Genomic DNA, 24,547 nt, shown 5'->3' with positions numbered 1-24,547 from the left:
CGACAGGTGTATAATCACAGGAAACTGGAAGCGTGAACTTTTCAGGAAGCCAAAGACCCTGATATGTTGGTGTGGTTTAACTGTTAGAGTTTTACATAAAAGCAGGCACAGATGGATAAGCCTCTGGCTTTTATTTAATTTGGAGATGTAAAACCTGACAAAGCGATACATGATATCACACTGGATATGGCGCAATGACTAGCGAAGCACTGTCATTAGAGAGGGTTATGTGTTACATGCACTGCCCTCCTGAAAAGCTGGGAAAGGTGACAAAGCTAACGAAAAAATGCCTACGCTGGAAATCTGAAAGAAATCGAACCTCTAGCAAGCACACTTGGTTCGTCTTTGTAAGAGGAACTCATATGCCAAACCCACAGCTGACTTGATAATAGCCTTTATCATTTCCATTGTTTTTGGTGACGTTTGGTGACTATGCACAGTGAGCTTTCAGGGGCAAAACGTTCTCCAGAGATCACACTTGGACAAATGCAGGCCCCGGGAAACACAATTATACGCCATTACTGTGCTCCCAAACTATTTGGAAAGCTTCTGTCTTGAAGTCATAAACTCCGGGAGCACCTTGAAAATAAAGTGGATTCTGTGGTCAGATAAAAGTAGAGATTGTTGGGTCGCGGTTGAGCTGAAACGTTTGGGTGCCTGTTTTCCTTCTTTCTTCTTCTTCTTTTTCTTCTAGGAGTTGTAACATGATGGATAAACGCCAGGAAATATTTGACCAAAATCTATCTTCTACTGCCAAGCGGTTAAGACTGGGTCGCACCGCTAAACCCACCCAAAATATCTCACCAATCACAGAATCGTGTTTTGGTTTTTTCTGTAGCCATCCCTGTCACATGACCTAAACCTCATTGAAAGCCTGCCAGGTGTGCTGAAGTTCACAAGTGACGGTCCAGGCTCTGGAGAGACTTCGCATAGAGCAGTGAGCTCACATTCCTTTAAAATGTCTTTATGTATCATCCTGTATGATAAGAGAAAACCGTGCTCTTTTTACATTGCCAATACTAGGAACACAAGAACTGGAACAATACTTGAAATTTAGGTATGTATGTTTTTTCCTTGTTTAGTGCAAATACTGGGCAAAATGTGAAAAATCTCACTACAGCAGTTTTGTTGCAGATTTTTAATAAATGCAGATACGTAATGACGCCGATTCTAGCTCGCCGAATGGTTGGACTGTTCTTACAAATTAGTGACTAGTTTAGACAACTTGGGCCGTTTTCTGTTTACGTGTGAAAAGAATCCGGAATTTTCTTATGGGGATAAAAGTGCAGGGATGCTTCTGTGATTTCTGGTGCTGTGTTATGATCGTTTTGGATGGAACTGTCACATCATGTAACTGATTAATCCACAGAGAGAAAGATACATTCTTCAATTCAGATTTTGGGTGACCTTACTATATCTCACTCGAAACAGTCAGTCGTTTTTAATTCAATAACTTTCTGTTTATTCCTAAAATAGAACTCATATTTGCAAAATAGTTCATACAAGCTGGTGGCGTTCACCTTTCTGCGTGTAAATCAGAACAAGAGAGAAAATGATCCGGTATTGTTACTCGTGTCACACCACTAGAGGGAGCCAGATTACCACTGAAATGAAATGTACCCGTGTTGACCAACTGCCTCTCCCAAGTTAAGAAGGTGAAAATAGCTGATTTCCCTTTGATTCACCTGGTATAGACTCTCAAATGAAACCTGGCATTCTGTAGTCATGCTTCCATTTCAAATCCAGAAAACTACAGTACAGTGTCTAAACAATAAGTGTCACAGTACAATTATTTACAGGCTGCCAAGGGAACAGTCTGTATCACAACGTTCTAGTAGAGGAATTAAATAATCGAAAATAGTGTTTATGAGACATTAACATCTATGCTGGTTATTAAATGATGCATACTAATACCACGTGTAAATGCACATTATGTGTTAAGAATATGGTGAGATTGGAATAAACCAAATTAATGTTCACATAGGTGAACAGATTAATTCTGTACGTGAATGTTTGGAAATGCCGTGTGGCCAAATGCAAAGCGTTCCCGTGAGTGACCTCATCAGTGTGCGTGCTCACTGGTCTGGACCACAGGAGAGGCGCTATCTGGAATAACGTATTGGCTACCCCTGAGTTTTCTTGTAGCCTAAACATCGGTGTATCCCACCTGTAACTTAGCCCCTATTTTTAATTATAATTTACTTGCGATTATGTCATTGTGTTTGCGTCACTGTGATGCACTGTTATACGTGAGACCTCGTTATCTATGAAACCCAACCTTAGGTCTGCGCAAAATGGATGTTGACACTTGCACACCAACAAGTAACGGCTTTATTTCACCTCTATCGTACACTGCGCACACAGCAGAAAAGTCACAGCAAAAAAACGCGCCGCGTCGAATGCATTTTTATTCCGCGACAGCGTTAACATATGTGAAACTCACATTCGGTACAGTGTAAGCATTGTGTGGGGAGCTGCATCATAGTCAAAGACAAGCTGTAGGCTATACGTCTGCTTTTGCTACGTGGTAATCTCCTTCCTTAAAGATCCTAAGAACATCCACAAACAGGTTGAGGCTATATAAAAGTCTCCTTGTCTTATTTACAACTTGGACTATGTACAAATGCAATGTGACGGGGGGAAATGGCATCAGCTGCAACAGACTACAAATTCAGTGTGTAATACAAGTAGGCCTAGTGGGCTCTGTAAAAACAAAACAAAAGCAAGAGAAATTTACAGCTAAATGCTGTTAAAAAAAAAAAATAAAAAAAATAAATAAATAAAAATAAATAAAAATAAAAAAAGCATGTAGCTCACCTCTATTGATTTTAACGGGTTTACCCTGTTCCTGTTCCACAATATAATTTTGCTCCTATATTAAAAAAAAAAAAGATAAATGAGTAAACCATGTCAATAACATAACCAAACGTGTGTGTATAGACACTTACACTTATGTACACTCAGTGAAAGTAAGCATTGTTGACATTTTGAACAATACATGAACATTTTCATTTTTAATTTTAATCTTTTTTAAATCTTTTATTTTATTTGTCTAATGGCTACATGTGACAGACGTAACTGACTATTACAGTATCCCTCTCCAATCTTAAAAAAAAAAGAAAATCAATATAGATTTTTTTCTATATTTCTATAGTGCTTTTTACAGCAGATGTTATCACAAAGCAGCTTTACACATGCCTGAGTCCAAATCTCCTCAGTGTCTAACACAAACTGACACCACTACTCTAAGCTAGCACTCACCAGTTTGATTAAAAGTTTTAAAATGTTATAATATTGATATAATAAATGTGACAGATTCACAATTGGGCTGCATCTCTGTCTCATTCACAGTCATTAGAAGACAAATCGCCAGATAAAGTCCAATAATTCATTACATTTATAATTTTCAAATCAATACAAACGAAACAATGCATGTGAACCAGTCAATCTGTTTGTAAGGAAAAAAATAGCATAGCTGTTTCAGATTTATCACCAAGTTCACATCAATACTCTTACTCTAGCATACTTTGAGAATTCCAGCCCAGATTTTCATAAACACATTACTGACATGGACATTTTTGGTCAGTCAACAATGAACAGACCTGGATCTGGATATAATAATCAGCACAGGTTCAGTACAGCAACAGGGTTTGCTAAAACCCAGTTATGATCAGGAATAGAAAATGATGGCTGGTAAGTAAAGTTACCTGACAAAGATGCACTCAGGTTCAAATGATCAGCTCATGACAGGGAAAAAAAACAAACATTTTTAATATTACACGTTTTAAAATATTCATACTGCAGCTTTATGGTTCTTTAGTTTAGAATGAATAAATTAATTGATGAAACTTGAAAAATACATTGTTGAAAGATTTGGAACTTGATTTAACACCTTTTATAGAATAAGCAAAAATATGTATTTTTTAATTTGTCTATCATTGCTGGTGAATAAAGAATCAGAGGTCTAGAATGATGTATTGCACTGAAATAATGATAAACCATTGTACAGATCGCTGTACTTGGTAATTCATAAACAGTTCCAGCAGATGAACGGTCACCTCCGTTAATCTCACCTGCATCGCACCTGTACAAACACCCACTGTCTGATTTGCTAGAACTCTCTACCTATATTGGACTGTGAAAAGCTTCATAGCTACAATCAGACTTGTAGCTATGGGCCATTTATCCAGTTAGAAAGTCCAAATAAAAGTTAATAAGGAGAACTCTAATGGAACAGGTAATTGACTCAAGGACGGGATGTATAAATGTAGAATAAACGACCTGCTCCATTTGTCATGTTATTATTTTTATTTTTGAATTTTAATGGGTAATGAAAAAGAATATCTAATACCTTATGGATAAATTCTAGCATTACTCACCTTTGGAATAAATACAGCTATGAGTGTAATGACACATTACAAAGACACTGAAGATGCTGGAATTATATTTTCTGATGAGGATGTTGGAAAATCGAACCGTTTGTGTTCTAGAGTGTGTTCATGTCTCTAGAAAAGCAGGTTCTAGAAAAGGCAGAGGTTCCATTAGCATGTCTGCTACACATGAACACGGTTGACTAGCAGCAACTATCTAAGGGAATGCTGCATAAGGATAGGTACATGCTGTATGTCCCGCACGGTCAAGCTCAGACAAACCGCACTAGAGTGGCCTCTGAATGGGAGGCATTCACACACATCAAAATATGTGATCCCCACCTCCAAATGCAAAAAAAAAAGATTAAAGAAACTTAATTTTAAATGATTTTAAAAGTCCAACTCTAGATGTGTGTGTGTGTGTGTGTGTGTGTGTGTGTGTGTGCCTTGTACATTTGTGCACGTGCGTGTATGCGTGCATGCATCTGCAAGAAAGCCATCTCAGCAGGGGGAGGAGGACATCTGGTCATAGTCGGGGCATTTGAGCAGGGCGGGGTAGTTGGAGCTCATCTGGAGCGACGCTTCACTGGAGATGTCCGAGGGGCTGCGGCCACGGCCCCAAGCATCAGGGTGGAGGAACTGGCCCGAGTAGTCGGAGCAGTTGCTCAGGCGTGGCCGGTAGAAGCCCGGGTGTGGCCGGTACAGCTCCTCCGCTGTGTAGCGCTTCATGAACAGGTAAACAGACATCACGCCTGCTGCCTGTAGACCAAAAGCAGTGACAGAAAAATGCTGAAATGTATGAGGAGGGGCAATAGAATATGTATTCTATCACAAAACAAAGCAAAATCAGAATAGGCTTTTAACTGAAAGCAAACTATAAGAATAAATTGGTTAAAGTGAAATGTTGAGGGGCGGCGCTACCTCGGTAAGCAGGAAGGAGAAGGCAGCGAAAGCGAAGGACCAGCCGTACTTGTAGCTGAAGTAGGCTTCGTTTGTCTTAGTCCTGTTCAAAATCTCATCATTGATGCTAGAGATGTATAACACCAGACCAACCACCAGAGAAAGCCCTGCATTACAGAAAGAGAGCGAGAAAAGGAACAGAAAGAGGGGGTAATAACACTTTTTTTTTTAACAATATGAGAACCATGTATAAATATAAACACAGCCTCACTGAAAAGACTTATGATTAAAAAATGGAGTTTCAGCTGTTCTTGTAAAAAGAGCAGAGCAGAATCAGGCCCATGCGTGTGGCTGTTAGTCACAAGGGAGGTTTCCTGTAAGTGGCTTGTTCACTTCAGCCAGACTAAAATTTGCGAGACTACAGCTCTGTGCCAAAGCAGTAGCAGCAGCTCAGAAAATCTTAGCACAAGTCCAAACTCCACGTGTGTCCAGAAGCCTTTGGCTCGTTGCCATGGTACCTGAGAGGATGAAGAAGATTCCAGAGACAAAGGCCAGGATGGTGCGGTGGGGGCGAATGTGTCCAATGTTGTTCAGGACAAAACCGACGAACATGAAGAGGAGGCTGACCAGTGGGAACGGAGTGGCTGAGCGTATCATCTCTATACGCATGCACACCCACACACACACACACACACACACACACACCATTCAACCCTTAGGTACAGGCTTGGCCATCTTTTTATACATTTACTGTATTGCCTTCTTGTAGTTACTTAATGGATCTTGTTTTTCCCATAAATTCTCCTGCCATGTGGGATGTCAAACATGGAGTGTGTGTGTGTGTGTGTGTGTGTGTGTGTGTGTGTGTGGTGCAGCATGAAAAGCAGTATTTTACTAGCCAGTGTCCAGAAAGTCATACGTAGACACGATACCTGTGCCTCAGCTCTTCTATGTATACAACTCTTGGCTTGACATTTGTAGTGCTAGTTTAACTGCCTTGCTACTGCAGTGTGTTCTGTTTCCCTGGGTTTGATATGAGGATAACATACTGTCTGCCTTTATCAAAACAGAATCACATGTTTCTGGAGTTTTTCCATTCATATGAAGTAAAGGAGATTAATGATACCACTTATGGCACAGCACAATAAAGTCTCTGCGAACACTTCACCAGTAGTCAGAACTGTGGTCTCCTAGGATGATGCGCTCCAAGTCAGTTCCGAGGGTTTTATTCTCTGGTAGAACACTGTGTGTGCTTTGTTGCTGTGTTTAGGTCGATGTACAGCGGTGGAGTTCAGATGACCCGGGGAGCCAGACTTACTCAGAACGCTGACTGTAGAGTCTGAAGTCAGTTGGACGTTCATGGGCATGACGTACTCGATGGTAAAGCAGCGTCCTTTCTCTTTTCCTGCAACGCGGCGTACACACACATGCGACGTACACACACACACACAGAGGACAGAGTGTAAATCCCATTTAGACACTGCCATAAGTAGGAGGCTTAATGCTTAAAAGATGGTCTGGAATTACATCTGGATTTTCAGTTGTCACAGAAGTATTAAAGGTGATGATTCGAACTAATGGCTCTCAGCTGTAATAGGTGCTCAGAAGAAGATGGAGAAATGCAGTGTGTGTGTGTGTGTGTGTGTGTGTGTGTGTGAGCGAGAGAGAGAGAAAAAAAAAACCTAGAGAATTTGAAGTAGAAACAAAGAGTAAGAGATGTTATTAGCCAGCATCATGGTCTGTACTGCAGTAACTGCATTACTACAGGCCTGCTATGATGCACATCTCCTTGAGAGGGTAGAACGTGTTTGAACGTGTTTTTCATTTAATGTGTACGTGAAAGCCACATATTCGTCAGAGAAAAATATATTTGAAAGAATGCTTATGCCATATTTTTTCAGGTAAGTTATCCTTCTGGCAGGTCTGATAAATTATCTGATAAGAACCTTCACTGAGTGAATGGCACACAGATGAAATATGCGGAGATTTTCAAAAATGGCTTTCTAGTGCTCCCCATCACCATGGCACCAGCAGAAACAGTCGAAAAGGGAATCAAATTAGACTCCGCCTGCAACTTTCTCAATTTGATAATGTGCATATAAACAATGTAATTTAGCCCAGGCAGAGAAAGAAAGCAAGTGTGTGTGTGTGTGTGTGTGGGTTTTTTTGTTTTTTTTTACCAAAATAACTTGCACCGGTTCTGTCCAGGCTGCTGTTCAGAGAACTGGCCTGCGTTTGAAATCCAAGGACCACCATCACTTCAGATGTGAACAGCGTCAACAACGGTGTGCTCATAGACTGACCTGCCTGAGTTTGTGCTGTTGTTGCACGTTTGCTTTTAGCCAAAAGGCAAGCATAGATCAACTGTTGGTGATGAGAATAAATTATATCAAATAAATTAAAATAAATGATATTAAACAATTATTTGAAATAATACAAAGCATTAATATAATTTGTCAATATTAAATAAGTCATGGAAATACACTGCCTGGCTAAAAAAAAAAGGTCACACACACTAAAATTTCATTGGACCATCTTTAGCTTTGATTACGGCACGCGTTCGCTGTGGCATCAATTCCGCAAGCTTCTGTAATGTCACAACATTTATTTCCGTCCAGAGTTGGATTAATTTTTCCCCCAAGATCTTGTATTGATGATGGGAGATTTGGACCACTGTCCAAAGTCTTCTCCAGCACAGCCAAAAGATTCTCAATGGGGTTCAGATCTGGACTGTTGGCCAATCCATGTGTGAAAATGATGTCATGCTCTTTGAACCACTCTTTCATAATTTGAGCCCTATGAAACCTGGCATTGTCATCTTGGAATATGCCCATCCATTGATGGTATAATCTGGTTGTTCAGTATATTCAGGTAGTCAGCCAACCTCATTCTTTGGGCACATAACGTTGCTGAACCTAGACCTGACCAACTGCAGCAACCCCAGATCATAGCACTGCCCCCACAGGCTTGTACGCTAGGCACTAGCCATGATGGGTGCATCACTTCAGCCGCCTCTCTTCTTAGCCTGATGCACCCATCGCTCTGGAACAGGGTAACTCTGGACCACATGACCTTCTTCCATTGCTCCAGAGTCCAATCTTTATGCTCCCCAGCAAATTGAAGCACTGACAAGTGGGTTTTCTTAAGGCTGCACACCTGTTTAGTCCCAATCTCGAGTTCCTTTTGCAATGTGCATGTGGAAATGCTCTTACTTTCACTATTAAACATATCCCTGAGTTTTGTTGTTTTTCCACGATTTGATTTCACAACACGCTTAAGTGAATGCCGATGACGATGATTCAAGATTTTTTTCCAACCACATTCCTTCCTCGAAGATGATGTTTCCCCATTGTCCTTTCACTTTTTAATGATGCACTGGACAGTTCTTAACCTGATTTTAGTAGGTTCAGAAATATCCTTAGATGTTTTCTCTGCTTGATGCATGCCAATAAGTTAACCCTTCTGAAACAGATTAGCATTTTTTTTTTAGGGTTAAATCATTTGTTGCCAGCTGAAACAATCACCCATGCAGTAATTATCCAATGGGAGGCTCTTACCTATTTGCTTAGTTAAATCCAGGTAGTGACCCCCCTTTTTTTTTTTTTTTTTTGGCTAGGCAGTGTATAATAACACTACATGTAGGCTAATGGATAATGCAGTCAACCTGCCATCACTGTTCACGCTGAAAAACTCAATATTCTTTGGTTCCAGCTGCCAAGGAACTTTTTCAGGTTTCGGTGTCTAGTTATCTTTGGTGGAACTGTGTCAAAGTGCTCAAAATTAGGTGCGTGCACCGGAACAGAACCCATTCCACGCTGGTTGAGATGACTACCAGAGCATGTTACACTGTCCACCACCACACACACTCTGCTACTCTCCAAAAAAACCCTCTGAGAATTCAAAGATTTCATTCATTCAGAAAAACAAACAATTGAGACTGGAATGTGAGAGTTCAGTTGGATGACATAACTTGACATGCATCATTTCTTAATGATCAAATTCTAGAACCATGTCATGTCAAACCAATAATTATAAATAGGACACTCTTCACAGTCAGATGATCATTGTTTAGGGCAGGTTTATCACTTAGTTGGGCACTTGAGGTTTCTGGGTCATTTTCTCCACTCTGTGTGGTCAATAGAGCTGCAGCCAGGGCACTCGATACCCGACACTTAGCCAGGCCTGTACGCCCTTATATGGCCATCGGGTTCAAATACGAGCTCCATGAGCCAATAAGAGTGAATGAAGCACACATGCTGTTTCTGACCTCTGAATAAACAGTTCCAGCCATTTCCCAGTTCTACGTTTGTCTTCCATATAACAACATTCTAAACATATACTTGATAGATGCTCAGAGAGAGAGAAATAAAGAGAAATGGAGGGGAAGAGAGAAAAAGAGAGAGAGAGACAGACGTGAAGAGGGAGGGATGCCTGGTTCAACAGTGGCTAGCACTTTGTCAGGCGCCAGTGGATCTGAAGGACAGAACGGAATCAATGGCAAAGTCCACCTGCACCTCCGTATCCCAGAGTGCCTTTAGAAAAGGGGTCAGGGAGTAATCCCTTGGAGTAATGATGGAATTCCGTTACACCATCTGAGGAAGGGGGCAATTAAAGGTCCAATCAAAATTCACTATTACTTACGGGCCAGTAACATGGGAATGAATCAGGAATATAGTAACGTGCACGTGGGCCATAGGGGCCGTGCTCTTTGTTATTGCATCCAGAGCTGATCTCACAGTGTTTATGGAAATGCTCTGGTGATTCCTGAGTATGCTCTATTCTGAGAATGAACTCTGTTTTACAGCCAAGAAGCTGTGGATGTCAGATCTGGCAGAGAGAGCGAGGGGGAGCATTGTAGAGCACTGAGCAGAGAGTGAGAGCACTGCAAAATATGCTGCAAAATGTCACTGTCTGAGAGTCAGTGATAACCTCCCCTTCCTTCATTTTAGCTTCTCGTAACTAAACCACCCCTTCACATGCAACCCCTACACACACACTTACTAAATAACTACATTTGAACTAATTCTAATATTTTGTTAATGTCTTGATCGATGTTGCCTCTGATTTTATATATATATATATATATATATATATATATATATATATATATATATATATATAGAGAGAGAGAGAGAGAGAGAGAGAGAGAGAGAGAGAGAGAGAGAGAGACTGGGAGCATGGTACACCACTTTACAGAGAGAAACTGGTACAGGAACTCAGAAGGGGACACTGGTTTTCATGAGGGAGAGTGTGGAGGTGCTGAAATGGGATGTCTGAAAGTGACAGACACTTTCTCACTCTCATCCTGACAGAGAGAGGGGGAGGGAGGGAGAGAGGGAGAGAAAATGAAGCTTCACAGATAGGGCTTGGTGCTCTCTGAAAGGAGATATTAGACTATTACACCCAAAACACACACACACACGGATTGTGTGGTTCAAAGAGGGCTGCAGATGATCTGTTCATGAAAGAATTAGGAAAGACAGGTGTGAAGGCAGTTACGTTCTGTAACGTCATCGTGTCACCAGGAGCCGCGTCAGCTGATGAACCCTGAAGGGAGGAGAAAGAGCTGTTAATGCAACTCTACTAACACCAGTCGTCTGCTACGTGCCACTGCCAGTCTGAGGGAGTGAGAAGTCAGGATCAGCACGCATGAGCCACTGTATGTCACAGGATGATATCATAAGTAAACACAGACACACTCACAGACAGACAGACTCACACACATACACACTCATCCCATTTACGCACACACCCCCACACACACACACATATACAATGTGCCCATATGCAAAAGCCCATACGCACCAACATGTGACCAAATATAAACAAACCAGCGCACCCACACCCACAAACACACCCGAGCACGCTCTCTCCCCTCACCTGCCAGGAAGCAAACCCTCCACAGGCCAGAGTGCAGGGACGTGCGGATCTCCGTGCTCTGGTTCAGTGGCTGTATGATGCCCTCCTCCAGGTAGAGCCAGTAGTCCGTGCTGACGGCGATGCCCAGCAGGCCGAGGCTGCACACGGCGAACACACTGCTGAGCAGCGTCAGGGCCTTCCTGCCGCACATGCTCATCGCCTCCACTCCAGCAGAAGGCGCCGCTCGCACAAGACGGGAACTGCAGAAAGAAGCATGAAAGCGGGTGACACGTCAGATGCTGTGCGTACGTATCTGTCGGCTCTGTGTTAGTTGTTGTTTCTATTTCTGTGCATAGTTATCATGTGCATATGCAGTGTGTCTATAGTAGCTGTGTGTGTGCCATAGACATGCTGATAAAATGATACGCATGTTGACAGACACATGGCATGTGCACAAAAACACATTTGTTTAGCTATGATGAATGCAGCTCTGCTGCAAGCTTCCTCTGTTTCATAGCGCTATTGATTCAGTTTGATGCCTTTTCTAAGGATAGAAATTATAATAATACTTCAGTGCTGATAGGCAAATATGAAAATTTAAAAAGCATTAGACTCTGTTACATCCTCAAGAATAGCAGTCTGTTAAACAAAAGTGAACAACAAAGTGTATCTTAGTGTATATTAGTGTATACATATTAGTGGATAGTGAATCTTACTGTATATTAGTGTATACACACTAGTGGATCGTGTATACAGCGAGGTCTGGATAAGTGTAGTCGGATGGTCAGAACTAGGACAAGATCGACACCTACGCTCTACCAGTACCCCGCTGGCATAATAAACTGGCCTAAGGAGGTGATGGAAGCCACTGACACAAAGTCAAGGAAACTCGTAACGAGGCAAAGAGGGTTTCATCCCATATCCAGCACTCTGAGACTGTACACTAAGTGGAAGGAGGGGGGCAGAGGACTAGATCCAGGAGTACACCAGGATGACGGTCCTAAGTGATGAAGTGCTTAGTGAGAACCTCAGACAGCAGAAACCCGAGAAGGATGGACATGAGGAGGAGGTGGAGAATGACTGATCTGAGATCCTGTGGGACTTCCAGATCCAGACTGACAAAATGGTAATGGATAACCAAGCGGACATGGTAGTGATGGGAAAAGAGCAGAAGAGGGCCGGAGTGATGGAGGTGGCAATCCTGAGTGACAACATCAACATCAAGTGGCAACATTAGGGCCAAGAAACATGAAAAGCTTGAAAAATGCCAAGGGCTGAGAGAAGAGCGGGAAAGATGTAGAAGGTGAAGACAACAAAGGTTCCCATGGTAATCGGAACGCTAGGGATCGCAAATTTGGAGAATGGCTCCAACAGATCCCAAGAACAAAATCAAGATCTATATATCTATATATGTCACACTTCTCACAGTGCTTTTCCAGGATCAGTGTGTACCTTTGATTTCTTAGCAATTAGTTGTTCTGCCGATCTGAAATCCAAATCTCCCATTCAATGCAAAAGTCTGTGTTCCCAGCACATGAAGATGTGCAAATGTAATGTGAGCCCTTGGGGCACATGCAGACAAATGTGCACTGGCTGCCCAAAAATACTCCAGTGCTCTGCAGGATAAAAAAACAAAGAATGCTGATTCTGCAGCGTCCGAAGCCTCCAAAGCTGCCCCGTTTGGCTTCTAGATGAGGCCTTCAGATGTTCACTGATACAGAACCTTATTCAGCCATTTGATCCACTACAGGGCAAACCACTGAGTTACCAATCCCTGAATTCCATGTCTGATCTCTGAGCCATGTTAACTTAAAGCTGTATTCATGTGCTCATCCATTAAACGAACCTTGGCCGTGTGCTTCTGTGCCTGAAGATCAAAGCTGTGATAGTGTGTTCCAGTTCAACGTGCTAAGATTGTCTTAATTGCACCGACCTTTACAGCAACTGTAAGCGTCATTTACAGCAAGCTGTCTGCGCGAATGTGCTGAAATTTGCTCGCCACTCGGCTGAACCTTTCAATAGCAGTTCAGTGGCTGTTCAGGCTTGTGAGGACAGAGGACACATCAGCCTCCTGTTCCTGCATGTAAATCTTCTGAAGGTTAAAGCACTCAGATGCCTAGTAAAATGAGGTTATGATGCAAATATGCACTAGGAAATGGGTTTAATGTCACTACATGCAGCTCTCATTACCGACATCATTGGCTTGGCAGCATATGTGTGTGTGTGTGTGTGTGTGTGTGTGTGTGTGTGTGTGTGTGTGTGTGACCACACTAAGGACAGCATTTTACACAAAGCTGTGCTACACATTAGACAAAGTGTTGGAAGGAAACAAGGGACAGAAGACGGCCCAGTGAAGCCTATGGTGATCTGCTGTCTCCCCGCGAGTCAACTCTGAGCGGCAGCTCACCATTTAGCCTTACAACAGCTCTGCACTATCGTAGCAGCCTGGAACAGCTGGTTTAATGAACAAGGCCATTACACGGGTTACACGTAGTAACAAAGACTTCATGCCATCTGCGCAAGAACAAAATCAGTAAAGGTTTGTCAAAATCAAAGACAGAGCAGAACCCCAATCTGTTAAACCTTCTTTAGGTCCATTGACAAGTCAACTGATTGCTGCTCTCGTTGGACGGTCCCGCCCCTATACATTTTTGACAGTTCTGCTCCAGTAACTACTGAGATCTCACTAACCCTAACCTTGGAACACTGATGACTGCGAGTTCATTATGTCGAGATGGCCTTGCCCACATTAGTTGCAACGAGACCCTAATCAGCCTTAGTCAACCGGCCCATGCTGGCTGAGTACAGCTCAATAGCCCCCTGTGTTAGCCAGCATGTGGGCTGTGGGCTTGTGACACAAATGACTATTCACTGAGCTGCTTTCCTAGCGCTCTATGTTAGCGCTGCGCTCCATAATGGGCACCTTTTATAGCTGAAACCATGACGATTGGTCAGGCCTGCAGACATCAGGAGGGAATTTGATTAAAGAAAAGATTTGGGCTAAAAAAACACACATATATATGTATTATGGCAAGCAAAATGGGAAATATTAAATGAATATTAATATATATGGAATGAATATTGTCCAAAACATCCTCTTTCTGTGCACTGCAATTTTTATTCAATTACTCTTTTTGTCTACATGTGCATTTTGGATGTATTACCCTACTACTGTGTGTGTGTGTGTGTGTGTGTGTGTGTGTGTGTGTGTGTGTGTGTGTGTGTGTGTGTGTGTGTGCGTGTGTGTTTCAGAGTTGGATACGTGCCACTGCAGATGTAGCTACTTGTTGCCAGAAAGCTTAGATGAGTAGAATCGATTTGAAAGGGTGAGAGACAGAAAGAGAGAGCGAGAGTGAAAGTGAGAGAGTGTGAGCATGAGAAAGTGAGAGAGAATGAGTTAGTGAGTGTGAGATAGAGAGAGTGAGAGTGACAGAGAATGAGAGAGAGAGAGGGGGGAAAAGGAACTTTTCTACAAAGGTACATTCGATGCTTGAATCCCATAGTAGCTTTCATTTCAAATGCAATGAGAGAATATGGAAGGAGATACATTACAAACTAAATCACCATCCTGTTGACTGCAGTCTGTACATAGTGGATTATGCACAGATTCTGATATCAGATCTCATTTTGTGACAGACTTGTAAATATTATTCTATCAAGGTTTTACGCATAAAACACTAGCAGAGGAAAGCTTGTCTGACACATCGGAGGGACCCAAAACTAGCAAGCTGCACCGAAAAAGCAACTTCTCATGCTCCGTTAACAGCAGGGAGGCCATGTTAGTATTCAGGGAAGGAGCTGACCCGAGTGCTCTGTGTGACAGGATTCCCGCTGGGGGATCATATTGGCATCTTGTTCTCAGTTCCGTCACAGCCGCGTTCATGACTGCGCTGGCCTTCCCGGCTATTCTCAGCTGAATGCATATTACTACAGGTTATAACCGTCATGTGAAATGATATGAAATGCTCTAAGATGTTTTGCATTTATGTGTTTATTTATGTTTTGTATTTATGTGTGTATTTATATCTTGTGTTGGTGAAATATGGAAGAAAAAAAACTACAGCTAACTATAAAATGTCTATTTGGATGCTCCTTTTGCTGTTTTGTTTTGGGGTTTTTTAATCCAGTTTTATGCGTTTTTATTTTATGTTTCAAATTTTGATTCAGCTTTATGTTTCAAAACATCTTTGATCTTAACACCAAAAAGACTGATCAACCGACTGGCCCGTTGTGTTTGGCTCCTGCAGCCCAGCACTGGCGCGTTTCCTCAGAGCTCGAGACGCCCGTGCGAGCCTCTCTCGTGACCGCACCAGGATGGAGCTCCGTGGGTGACCGCGTGCGTGGCCACGTTCGCAGGGGAAGGCCAGCTCGTGGCCTCTTGCCTATGCGCCCATCTGCATGTCATTGAGATTTCAGCAGCGCTTGTCATTTTCGCATGGCATGAACACGTACGTCTTCAGAGCCGGCACAGAGGACAAGGGCGATGAATGCCGCTTACAACTTCAGCCGGGGCGCAAAAGAATGACTCTGCATCTCGAAGCGCTGAATGCGTTTCGATCCGGACGTGTTACGCAGATGTGCTCGGCAGAACAGACACGTGTGGAAACTACGGAGCCTACACGAAGAGAAGAAAGATAAACTAGGCTAACATATGATTTCGGACATTATTTTCTTTCACTAATGCTTTGGATTAGATCGGCAATAAAACGATTCAAAGCTCCGGGAAGTTTTTTAAAAGCAGAAACACTGCAATTTTCTTTGCTTTATGGTCTTTGCAGAAAATGGGGCAAATGCAGATCTAACGCGAAGTTAACCTTAAATATCCGAGCAGTGCCACGTTTCTTCATTCGTAAATGTGGAATGTCGTTGGCGTAATATATGGTGGTATGGCATTTAGTCCTCATTTGCATACGAGGTTATTGATAAATAAGCGATCACCACCCGAACCCGTCCGACGGTAAATGTCCCGGTAAGAAGCCAATGTGGATGGGAGGATCTTTTTTCTAACGTTTGGTCACACATGCAAGTCATCGAAAATAATCCGCACATGCACCTATTTAGTTAATTGACAAATGTATTTAAAATCACATTCTGTGGTGTATTTGGAGTGAGCATGATGGCAAACTTTGCAACTGCAATAGTAACAGTGCTTCAGGATTTCAGAATGCCACAAACCTTTGCCATAAGAGAATCAAATTTAGGCTTTAATGAGGAAGAAACTATAAATGGATACAAGAGAGATACAATTGTACTACTCTGCCGTGACTTAGAATAAGTACTGAAGTCATAAACCCAAATTTCTGTTATATATTTCTATTTGTTTTGTCAGGGTTGCTATGGCTGACTGTCCCTAGTGCAGACGTGACTAGAGCAGAGGCCCAGCTGTGCCTCAGCACAGGGGTCTTTCTTTGTGGCAGAGGAGCTGCAAATTCGGTCAGGCCTCTGTCAATAACTAACACACACACACACACACACACACACACACACACACACACACACACTCACACTCATCCAGTCCCAACAGCTTCGGTTTGAACCCTCCGGCCCCTCTACAGCTCTGTCTGTTTCCCTCCCTACAGGCGCTGATGGCCTGTGGTCCACTGAGGAGCGCTCTGAACATGGAAGCAGAGAGATGGGAAAAACAGGGAAAGGGGCTGACATGCCAAAGCTGTGGGAATCTAGGGGCCACCCTAAGCATTGGCCCCCACTCAGTCAGGGGCCAGCTATTTCTCTTCCAAAATGCGCAGCTTGTGTCTTTTCTCCATTTAAGAACTAAGATGCCCATTGTCAACTGTTTAAGCCCCGGATAATGTTGCATTTGCTAAACAAATGCGTAGCTTATTTCCCAGACCTTAGTGTTGATGTGGCAGCTGACAACACTCTTAACCAAATCTAATGCAAGATTCACAAGAACATGATTTGATATCTGACACTCGGGGAGTTTAGGGAGAGGCTGATTTTACTGATGTTCTTTACTACATTATATTCCAGTAACTGGCACTGACATACAGACTAGAGAAGGGCTTAAAAAAAAAAACTGCTTAGAAAAAAAGAAGAGTTTGGTCCCTTTCTCAGAGAGAGAGAGAGAGAGAGAGAGAGAGAGAGAGAGAGAGCGAGAGAAGGGGGGGGGGGTGCTCTGAACCACTGACCCATTTCCTGAGCCTGTACTTGCCAGAGCAAATCTTACTTACAACATTTCCTTAGCCATGTGTTTTAAGAGGGCTGAAGCCATTCGTGTTTGTGTGTGTGTGTGTGTGTTCTCTCCAAGACCCCTGGTGGGTACCTCTGCTGTGCTGGGGTTTTTCTCTGCTAACATGCATCTGTCAGAGTCAGTGATATGACCTACTATATACAAGTACACACACACACACACACACACACACACACACACACACACACACACACACACACACACACACACACACACACACACAAGGGCCTTAAACCATAAAATGCCTGTCACTGGGACTCATGCTGTCTCATACCATCACTTCAGACCTGATACAACGGGTACAGTGTTTCACTACATCCCTTACACAGGTCCAAAACCGAGCCGATGCAAAACTGTTAAAAAGATGGAAAAAAAATGGTAATAGGAAATCAGATCCAGGAAAAAATAGCAATATGTTTCATTTTCCACTTGAAATCCCTGTTGGATCTGAAATTACTGTCCTATAAGCAAATCCAAAAACATATAATTTTGCCCTGTATGTACTGGACCTGAAACCCATACTGTATGTATTGTATCACGCAAACACCGAGGTGATGATGTATAATGTTTAAACCTTTTGACAGTCTAGGCTGCACTTTGGATTCCACCAAGGATTATCAACTTATTCAATTGCTTGTTGTTTGTTCTTTAAACTACTTAGAAAAACGACAAAAACATTTGTTTCTTTCTTAGTTATTCAATGACTAATGTTTGCATTGACTCCTTCTTCATTGTTAACTTTCTGCATTCATTTTCCCTCTACTTACTTCCATGACAAGAAATTTCACACCTTTCCGCTTGTCTCCGCCTCCCTCCGCCTGTCTCCGCCTGTCTCCACCTGTCTCCACGCTTTTGGGAGGGGCATCTGGCCTTCTTCAAAGCAGAAGCTGCCCAGAACTCAATTCCCCCCATTCTCAGAGTTCTCTCCCCTGCCACAGTCATTGCTCAGAGCACAACTGGCAGCTGAAGGTGTGGTTTACACTCATGAATGGCTTTTTTACTGCCCTTGTTACTGTAAACATTTTGTAAAAAATGTAACTTTTTTATTTCTACTTTTATTTTAGTCTAATATCTTCCCTTACCTTTTTGGCAGTAGTTTCCAGTGTTTCTTTCATTCAAAATATTTGATGAAAAAACAAACCATATCAGCACATATGGTTATATTTATTAGCTCACGCTGCAGTGAACAGGAAATTCTGTTTGTTCTCTCTCTGTTGTCAAACAGAGGGCATTGTGGGTGGGTCAGTGGTATTTTGGATGCTAAATCTGGAAAAAAAAAATGTAATTAAATGAGTCCTAAGGGTCTCTGAGGACTACGCTCTATACTGTGTGTGACTGGACTTAGTGGTCTAGTACTATGGTACTATGCATCATATCAGACCTCTTTTGCTAAGGAGAGTGAGAACCTCAGTGGAATACTGCCTAGATAAATCACACAAAAATAAATTTAAAAAGAGACCAGGAAGAGACTGGGGAGAGACTGGCCCAAACCATCCGACTGCATCCCAACAGCTCAGCATATAGTGCATGTGCTTTTAAGGATTATTCAGTATTCTGCAGACTTCCTGATTCACTCTTGTCTATAAATAGTTGGCTACATGGCTGGACATCAAATAAGGCTGGTCTTTAACCCATTAACAAAGTTAATAGTGATTTCCTGATGAGTGTCTTCAGGCTAAAAGCAACTCAGTTTGTAGCAGGTATTGTATAATTTTCCATATACTCCATAAGAATGGAATATTGGATTGTTGTATTGGTTGAGCAGTTTCATTGAAATTTAAGGAGGGATTCAGGCTCATCCTTGATTAAATTACACTGTTAATATAAAGTGTTTTTAGTCTAAAAGGCCTGTTTGAGGACTTGAGGTTTAGATCTTTGCTTCCAGATCCCTCTGTTCAGAAAACAGTCCCTGGACATCTTAAAGTGGTTTTATGTTTGAAAGGACAGAGCATTCAGCATAAACACAGACTTTGACAAAAATCACCCACATCACACCAGAACTAGATGGAAATGTTTCTTTGGCTTCAAGGCTGGAGACAAAGATAAATCAGGTGATAGAAAGAAAGAGAGAGACATGGTGAATTATGTTCAGTGAAGGTGTGATTCTGAGTCTAACGAAAATGATAGGAATGGTATTTTTGCTTTGCAAATGGTTGTCAGTAACTCAGGGATGTTGCAATTACTGTCAACACAATTGAGACTAACAGTGTGAAAGTAGACCACAATTACTGTAAATCTGACAGGTGCACCATGCATGTGGGTGTGTGCATGTACGTGTGTGTGTGTGTGTGTGGACAGGGATGTGAAAGTTTTTCCACCGCCACACACACTGGCACGTGATGATTCGTGAAATGTTCACAAGACATCTGGCTGACATATGTGTTTGCTTCCAGCTTTTTTTTTTAAACTGAGAGGCACCACGGTGACGCAGACACACGAGACTGCTCAAAACCACATTACGTTCTTTTATGTAACCAATTCTGAACAGCACCAATGTCTCATTCAGTTGGTTATCAGGGTTTTGTTACCATCCTTGAAGCAAATGGCAATGGGGACAAAGACAGCTGACAAATGGACAAACAGCCCCCTGATATCACATGAAGCAGCACAGTGGAGTGGCGGGCCGCCCTGGCACACTGCGGGTCCAGTCCTGGCAGTGTGGCTGTCTGGTTAAGGAATGGGTGGGTTTTGCCTTTTCTTAGTGATGAATGGGTGAGAGGGTGCCTGGCAAATTGTGCATCCAACCTATGGGTTACAGTCTGCACACCTTAACTCCTACCTATTGAAACGTGGACCAATGACATGACCATGAGAAAACGGAAGAGGTAGGTGTTTCTAATAAAGGGACTGCTATGTGCATTTGAGCAAACACATGCAAACACACACTAAGAACCATGCACAAATGTATAAATGTATTGTACAGTTTTAATGAAAGTCTGTCAGACATCTGTGCAAAAAACGGCCCCAAAACTGAGTCGACTTATATGAGAGAGAGAGAGAGAGAGAGAGAGAGAGAGAGAGAGAGAGAGAGAGAGAGAGAGAGAGAGAGAGGACTTCCTCTTACCACATGGAAGAGCGTGAACGTTCTCTTTCTCATGTGGCTGCACAATGGTGGAGTATTCAGGGTAGCTCAGTGGAAGTGGCCGTTCATTTTAATGGTTCATGGTGAGATTACTGTGGGAAGGTGATGGCTGTCTATAGTGACAAACTACTATAGGTCTTATCTATATTTAATAGGAAGAAATTATTAGAAGTATTACACTAAGAACAACAAGACCAAAAACATATTAATACTATGTCAAATTTAGAAAAAGGCTAGTCCGTTTCTTCGCTGATTTAATTTTCACGATACTTTACGGAGTCGTTAAGTATTTTAATTTGCCAGAATGAAAACGCAATGGTCTTACTAGGTCTTCCGGAACGTATCTGGGAACAGCACAGTTCCTGCAAGCCGATGCCAATATTACATTGACTAGATCGCTGTCCGTGGTCCCGAAATGCCACTTCTGAGCCAGGACGTTTCGATCGTGGCGTTTTATTATTAGCTACTACTCTAGGGAAAACACACCAAATACGACGGGTTTAAACTCAGCTGTAAATCAAAATCGATATTTTCAGGCTGCATTAACTTACAGTCTCTGTGTCGCTTATGCGCTTCCAGGGATGCTTAAATGTGTCCAATCGGTTGTCCTAGTGTATTATTATCATGCTCAAGAAACAACAAAAGATTCATTCGTAACTGCTAAAATGGCTAATTATACGTATTGTACGCAAATAAACTGTAGTCGTAACTTACGAGAGATTTACAAAAACAAAACCGTAACAGGAAAACGCTGATTGCCAATGTCTGTGTAACTGCTCAGGCTGTATTATAGGAGTAAATAAGCAGCGTATGACTGTCATACCTTGTATGCGGCTCAACCTAAAAGTCACGTTTCTCCTACTTCCGTTCACGAAGCCCTTTTTTGGAATTTGTTTTTAAAAGTCTGACGGAACCGGTATGGAACAATCACGCACAATCACAGGACTGAAAATCTGCGCCCCGATAGTACGCCCGAAACATTCATTCATGTACATTTTTGTAAATATTTGAAAGAGAAAGCGAAATATCATGGCATAAACCGAGTGCTAGGACGCAAACTTCAAAAATAAATCTAAGCACCACGAGAGATGAGCGGTCTTAACACAGGGGCGTGCACATGTAGCGGGACTACTCTGCTATTCGGTCTGATATCAAAGTGCAAAGCCGCAAGCAAACACCCTCCTGCTACATACCTTCACGAATGGGCACCGAAGCAGTCCGTGTGTTTTCCGCGCAGACCTGCTCCTCCGTGTGCTTGTACACTCGTCTTCTCCGGGAGAACACAGGGGAGGGGAAAACGCACGAACGGGTGCGCGCGACGCTCCGCAACTGGACAATAAGCGCTTGGAGCGCGCTTTCCGAGCCGGGGAGGCAAAGCTTTGCTCTTTGGGGTTAGATGTCACAGGAGGAGAAATGAAGGGAGAGACCCCGAAGTTTTTACACACCGAAGCACGTCTGTAAGCACTCGAAAGATGGAGCGCAGGTGCGCGTGTCCTTTAACCGCGGCGTGCCGGTAAGAGCACTTCTCGCGGAGATTTTCTGTCACGTGATGACAGCAAACAACAGCGAGCCGCCGTCCGACCGGGCAACGAACGTTTAGGTCAGTGAGACAGCTGCAAGCAGGTAAACATGTGTTTTTATGACAGTTCTGCTCACGAACTGAACTGCACGATAGCTCATCTAGAAGTTTCATTTAAGTTCTAACGTCATATGGTAAAGTAAGAGATAAAAGAAAAAACCCTCCATATTATTCTTACTCTTCAAAACTTTGATATCTGATCCCTAAAGCCTATATTTCGTGCTAAAATGTACAATTCCTTACCAATGGCACGTGCAAACTACAGCTTTCCAAATATAGTTGGACGCAACAAGTGGAAGGCTTACTGCACACGGGTTTAATTTTGTTATTAATAGTCCACAGCCGTCACAATCATGTCCCGTAAGGTGAGCCAAACTCCATAGTCGATGTCCATTTTCAGACAGCTGCCCGCACACCGGTGAGATAACATGTCATGCACGCGTGTTCCATTATTCATTCGTGACAGTCTGAAGCCTTTCGGGATGCCAGAGACATTTAATCCTTTGACTTTGCACATTATTAAAATCCACCGTACGTCCATTACATTGTTTGATGATTTAATGCATGTTCGACGAGAACAGCTTACTATACGCACGACCCTTTTTATCCGAAACACCTACCTGGACTCGCGGACAGCTGTGTTACGTAAATCTATTTACAGGTGCTTTTCCTAGCCTGGTACATTTAGCCTGGAGCCTACTTTGGCGGTATGCACATGTTAGTTACTTGCCAGTTTCTGAGGATTGCCAAGGGAGCGTCATGGATGGGGGAGTGGAGCTGGCGCACGTGTGTCATCACTGCGGCACGTGGCAGACTCACCGCTGAGTTGAGTATGGGTCTCAACCCAAAAACATCCACCCAGCGGTGGGGGTGAGGCATGAGATCTACTGCCGATGAAAGGCTAAGAAGGTGGCTAACACAAAGCATGTATGGCAATAAATGGGCTCTGGTAAAGGTGGACCTACCTTGGAGACAGGTATAAAAAATGGAAGTATTGGAAAACGAAGTAATTAGCAAGCATTACACAAACGTTTAAATCTTCATAAAGGATTTTATGAGGAAATTCAGAAGTTATTATCTCTAATTACTCCATATATAACATTTAGTATGGAATCTTACTGACTGTAACCAGTGGCCTTGGTTTCTTTCACTGCCCTGTTATTGTTCTCCTGAGGAAGGCCACATGAATTGGACTTTAGCCCCAGTTCAGTTGAATAGATGGATTTCCTTCTGTGAGGAACTGATTTAAACGCACACCATAGGGCAGCAGACAGCAAGGTGCATGTGTGAATTAACTCTTACCAACTGGGTCTCCAGTGCCAGACCTGGGGCTAAAAAACACTTACCTGAGCGAACCCCTGGACTGTGCAAAAGGAAGGTTTGTTCATGCCATAGACAGTTGGCAGATTATGTACCAGCTACTGCTACTACTTGTCCTTAAAAGAAAATGTTGTGAATGTTAAGACTTATGCATCATGCAACATGTGCAGTATCACAAATATAATTGCAAACCTTGGGATGTTTTAACCCCGTGGCTATATCCTCTCCATTATATGATGAGTTCATTATTGAAATAAGTTCTGTTACTTTCATTCAATGAATGTCTTTGATCGTGGCACAGATGGTGCCAATGAACACATTTAATTAAAATGACTAAACCCGTCACTTCAAAAGTGTGGCACGCTGCCAAATGTAAAACTAATATCAGTACATTTTTAATAATAAACTCATCATAGAAAGGAGAGGATGTAGCCACAGGGTTAAAACACCTGTTCTTAATTACTTTTAGACATGACCAGGGGGTCTGGCCTGTTGTTCTGAATGTGGGATTTAAAATGTACAATGGCAAGGTTAAAGAAATGAATACAAACTAAGGCTTATTAAAGCTGCATGTTATGAAATCTGGATCCCATGAAGAAGCATGTACAGAGCTAATCCTGATCCGGTCCACGTTTTTGTAATAACTACACACTTAATTAAACTGATCAGCCACTATCGATATGTCACGTCTCCTGCAAAAACTGCAGGAACTGGCCCTCAACCAGCTGAGAGGCAGAGATGTAAACACCGGTCTCGTTCCCAGACCTGGAGTAGATGTCTGGGATGAGAGCAATAGACACTCGGACACAGAGTTTGGCAACCTTTGGCTTCAGATAGTAATTACACATAGCAAATACTTTAGTATCAGTTAACATCCACTGTGCTGAAGGAACTCTGACAGTATTAATTTGCCTACAAATAGTCTTTTATGAATGTAAGCGCTCTTTCATCACTGAGCTCAGAGCTCAGACTACTGTGGGGGTAAACGCGGCACAAAATCTGTCTGGACAACAGGGGCGTGGTGCTCGACTCCGGATCAGAATGCTCCCAGTCAGTGAAGTGGCATGCTGAAATATTCAAGGCCCTCCATTTCCAGCCGCACTGTCATGAAACTTTTATCTGCCCCTTGCTGCAGGCCCTCGACAAGTGGCCATAAATCTCACCCCTTCTCCGGACCAAGGAGCTGCATAGCATTGTGTAAGGGCTCACCCCTCGTCTGGATCACG

At 42.7% G+C, this 24,547-nt stretch overlaps 1 protein-coding gene and 1 long non-coding RNA gene across 4 annotated transcripts; one reads left to right on the top strand and one right to left on the bottom strand.

Annotated features, from left to right (window-relative positions):
- Positions 1-910: 910 nt before the first annotated feature.
- On the top strand, positions 911-10,316 carry LOC113590830 (uncharacterized). Of its 3 annotated transcripts, none has more exons than XR_014122655.1 (4): positions 911-1,057; positions 4,867-5,105; positions 6,541-6,650; positions 7,479-10,316. It is a non-coding gene; the product is annotated as an uncharacterized LOC113590830 (long non-coding RNA). The 3 variants fall into 3 exon arrangements; XR_014122653.1 differs by having other exon boundaries at positions 4,863-5,105; XR_003412133.3 differs by lacking the exon at positions 911-1,057 and having other exon boundaries at positions 4,860-5,105.
- Positions 2,314-22,672, bottom strand: cacng5a (calcium channel, voltage-dependent, gamma subunit 5a). The gene is made up of 6 exons (XM_027031137.3): positions 21,616-22,672; positions 11,151-11,389; positions 6,589-6,675; positions 5,789-5,929; positions 5,292-5,437; positions 2,314-5,129 (listed from the first exon to the last, which is right to left on the bottom strand). Exons 2-6 carry the CDS (start codon positions 11,344-11,346, stop codon positions 4,872-4,874), a joined length of 828 nt encoding a protein of 275 aa, XP_026886938.1. The 5' UTR covers positions 11,347-11,389; positions 21,616-22,672; the 3' UTR covers positions 2,314-4,871.
- Between the last annotated feature and the right edge of the window lie 1,875 nt (positions 22,673-24,547).

The sequence above is a fragment of the Electrophorus electricus genome, chromosome 3 (assembly GCF_041902795.1).
Source record: "Electrophorus electricus isolate QZ-2024a chromosome 3, ASM4190279v1, whole genome shotgun sequence".
NCBI lineage: Eukaryota > Metazoa > Chordata > Actinopteri > Gymnotiformes > Gymnotidae > Electrophorus > Electrophorus electricus.
This window is presented reverse-complemented; position numbering and strand designations above follow the sequence as displayed.

Bases quoted from the DNA above. Each gene is read 5' to 3' on its own strand.
- cacng5a (XM_027031137.3), bottom strand. From the start codon at position 11,346: ATGAGCATGTGCGGCAGGAAGGCCCTGACGCTGCTCAGCAGTGTGTTC. The intron at 5,930-6,588 runs GTAAGTCTGGCT...GCATGCGTATAG, and splicing joins CTCTACAGTCAGCGTTCTGA to AGATGATACGCTCAGCCACT. The intron at 5,438-5,788 runs GTACCATGGCAA...TCTGTAATGCAG, and splicing joins AATCTTCTTCATCCTCTCAG to GGCTTTCTCTGGTGGTTGGT.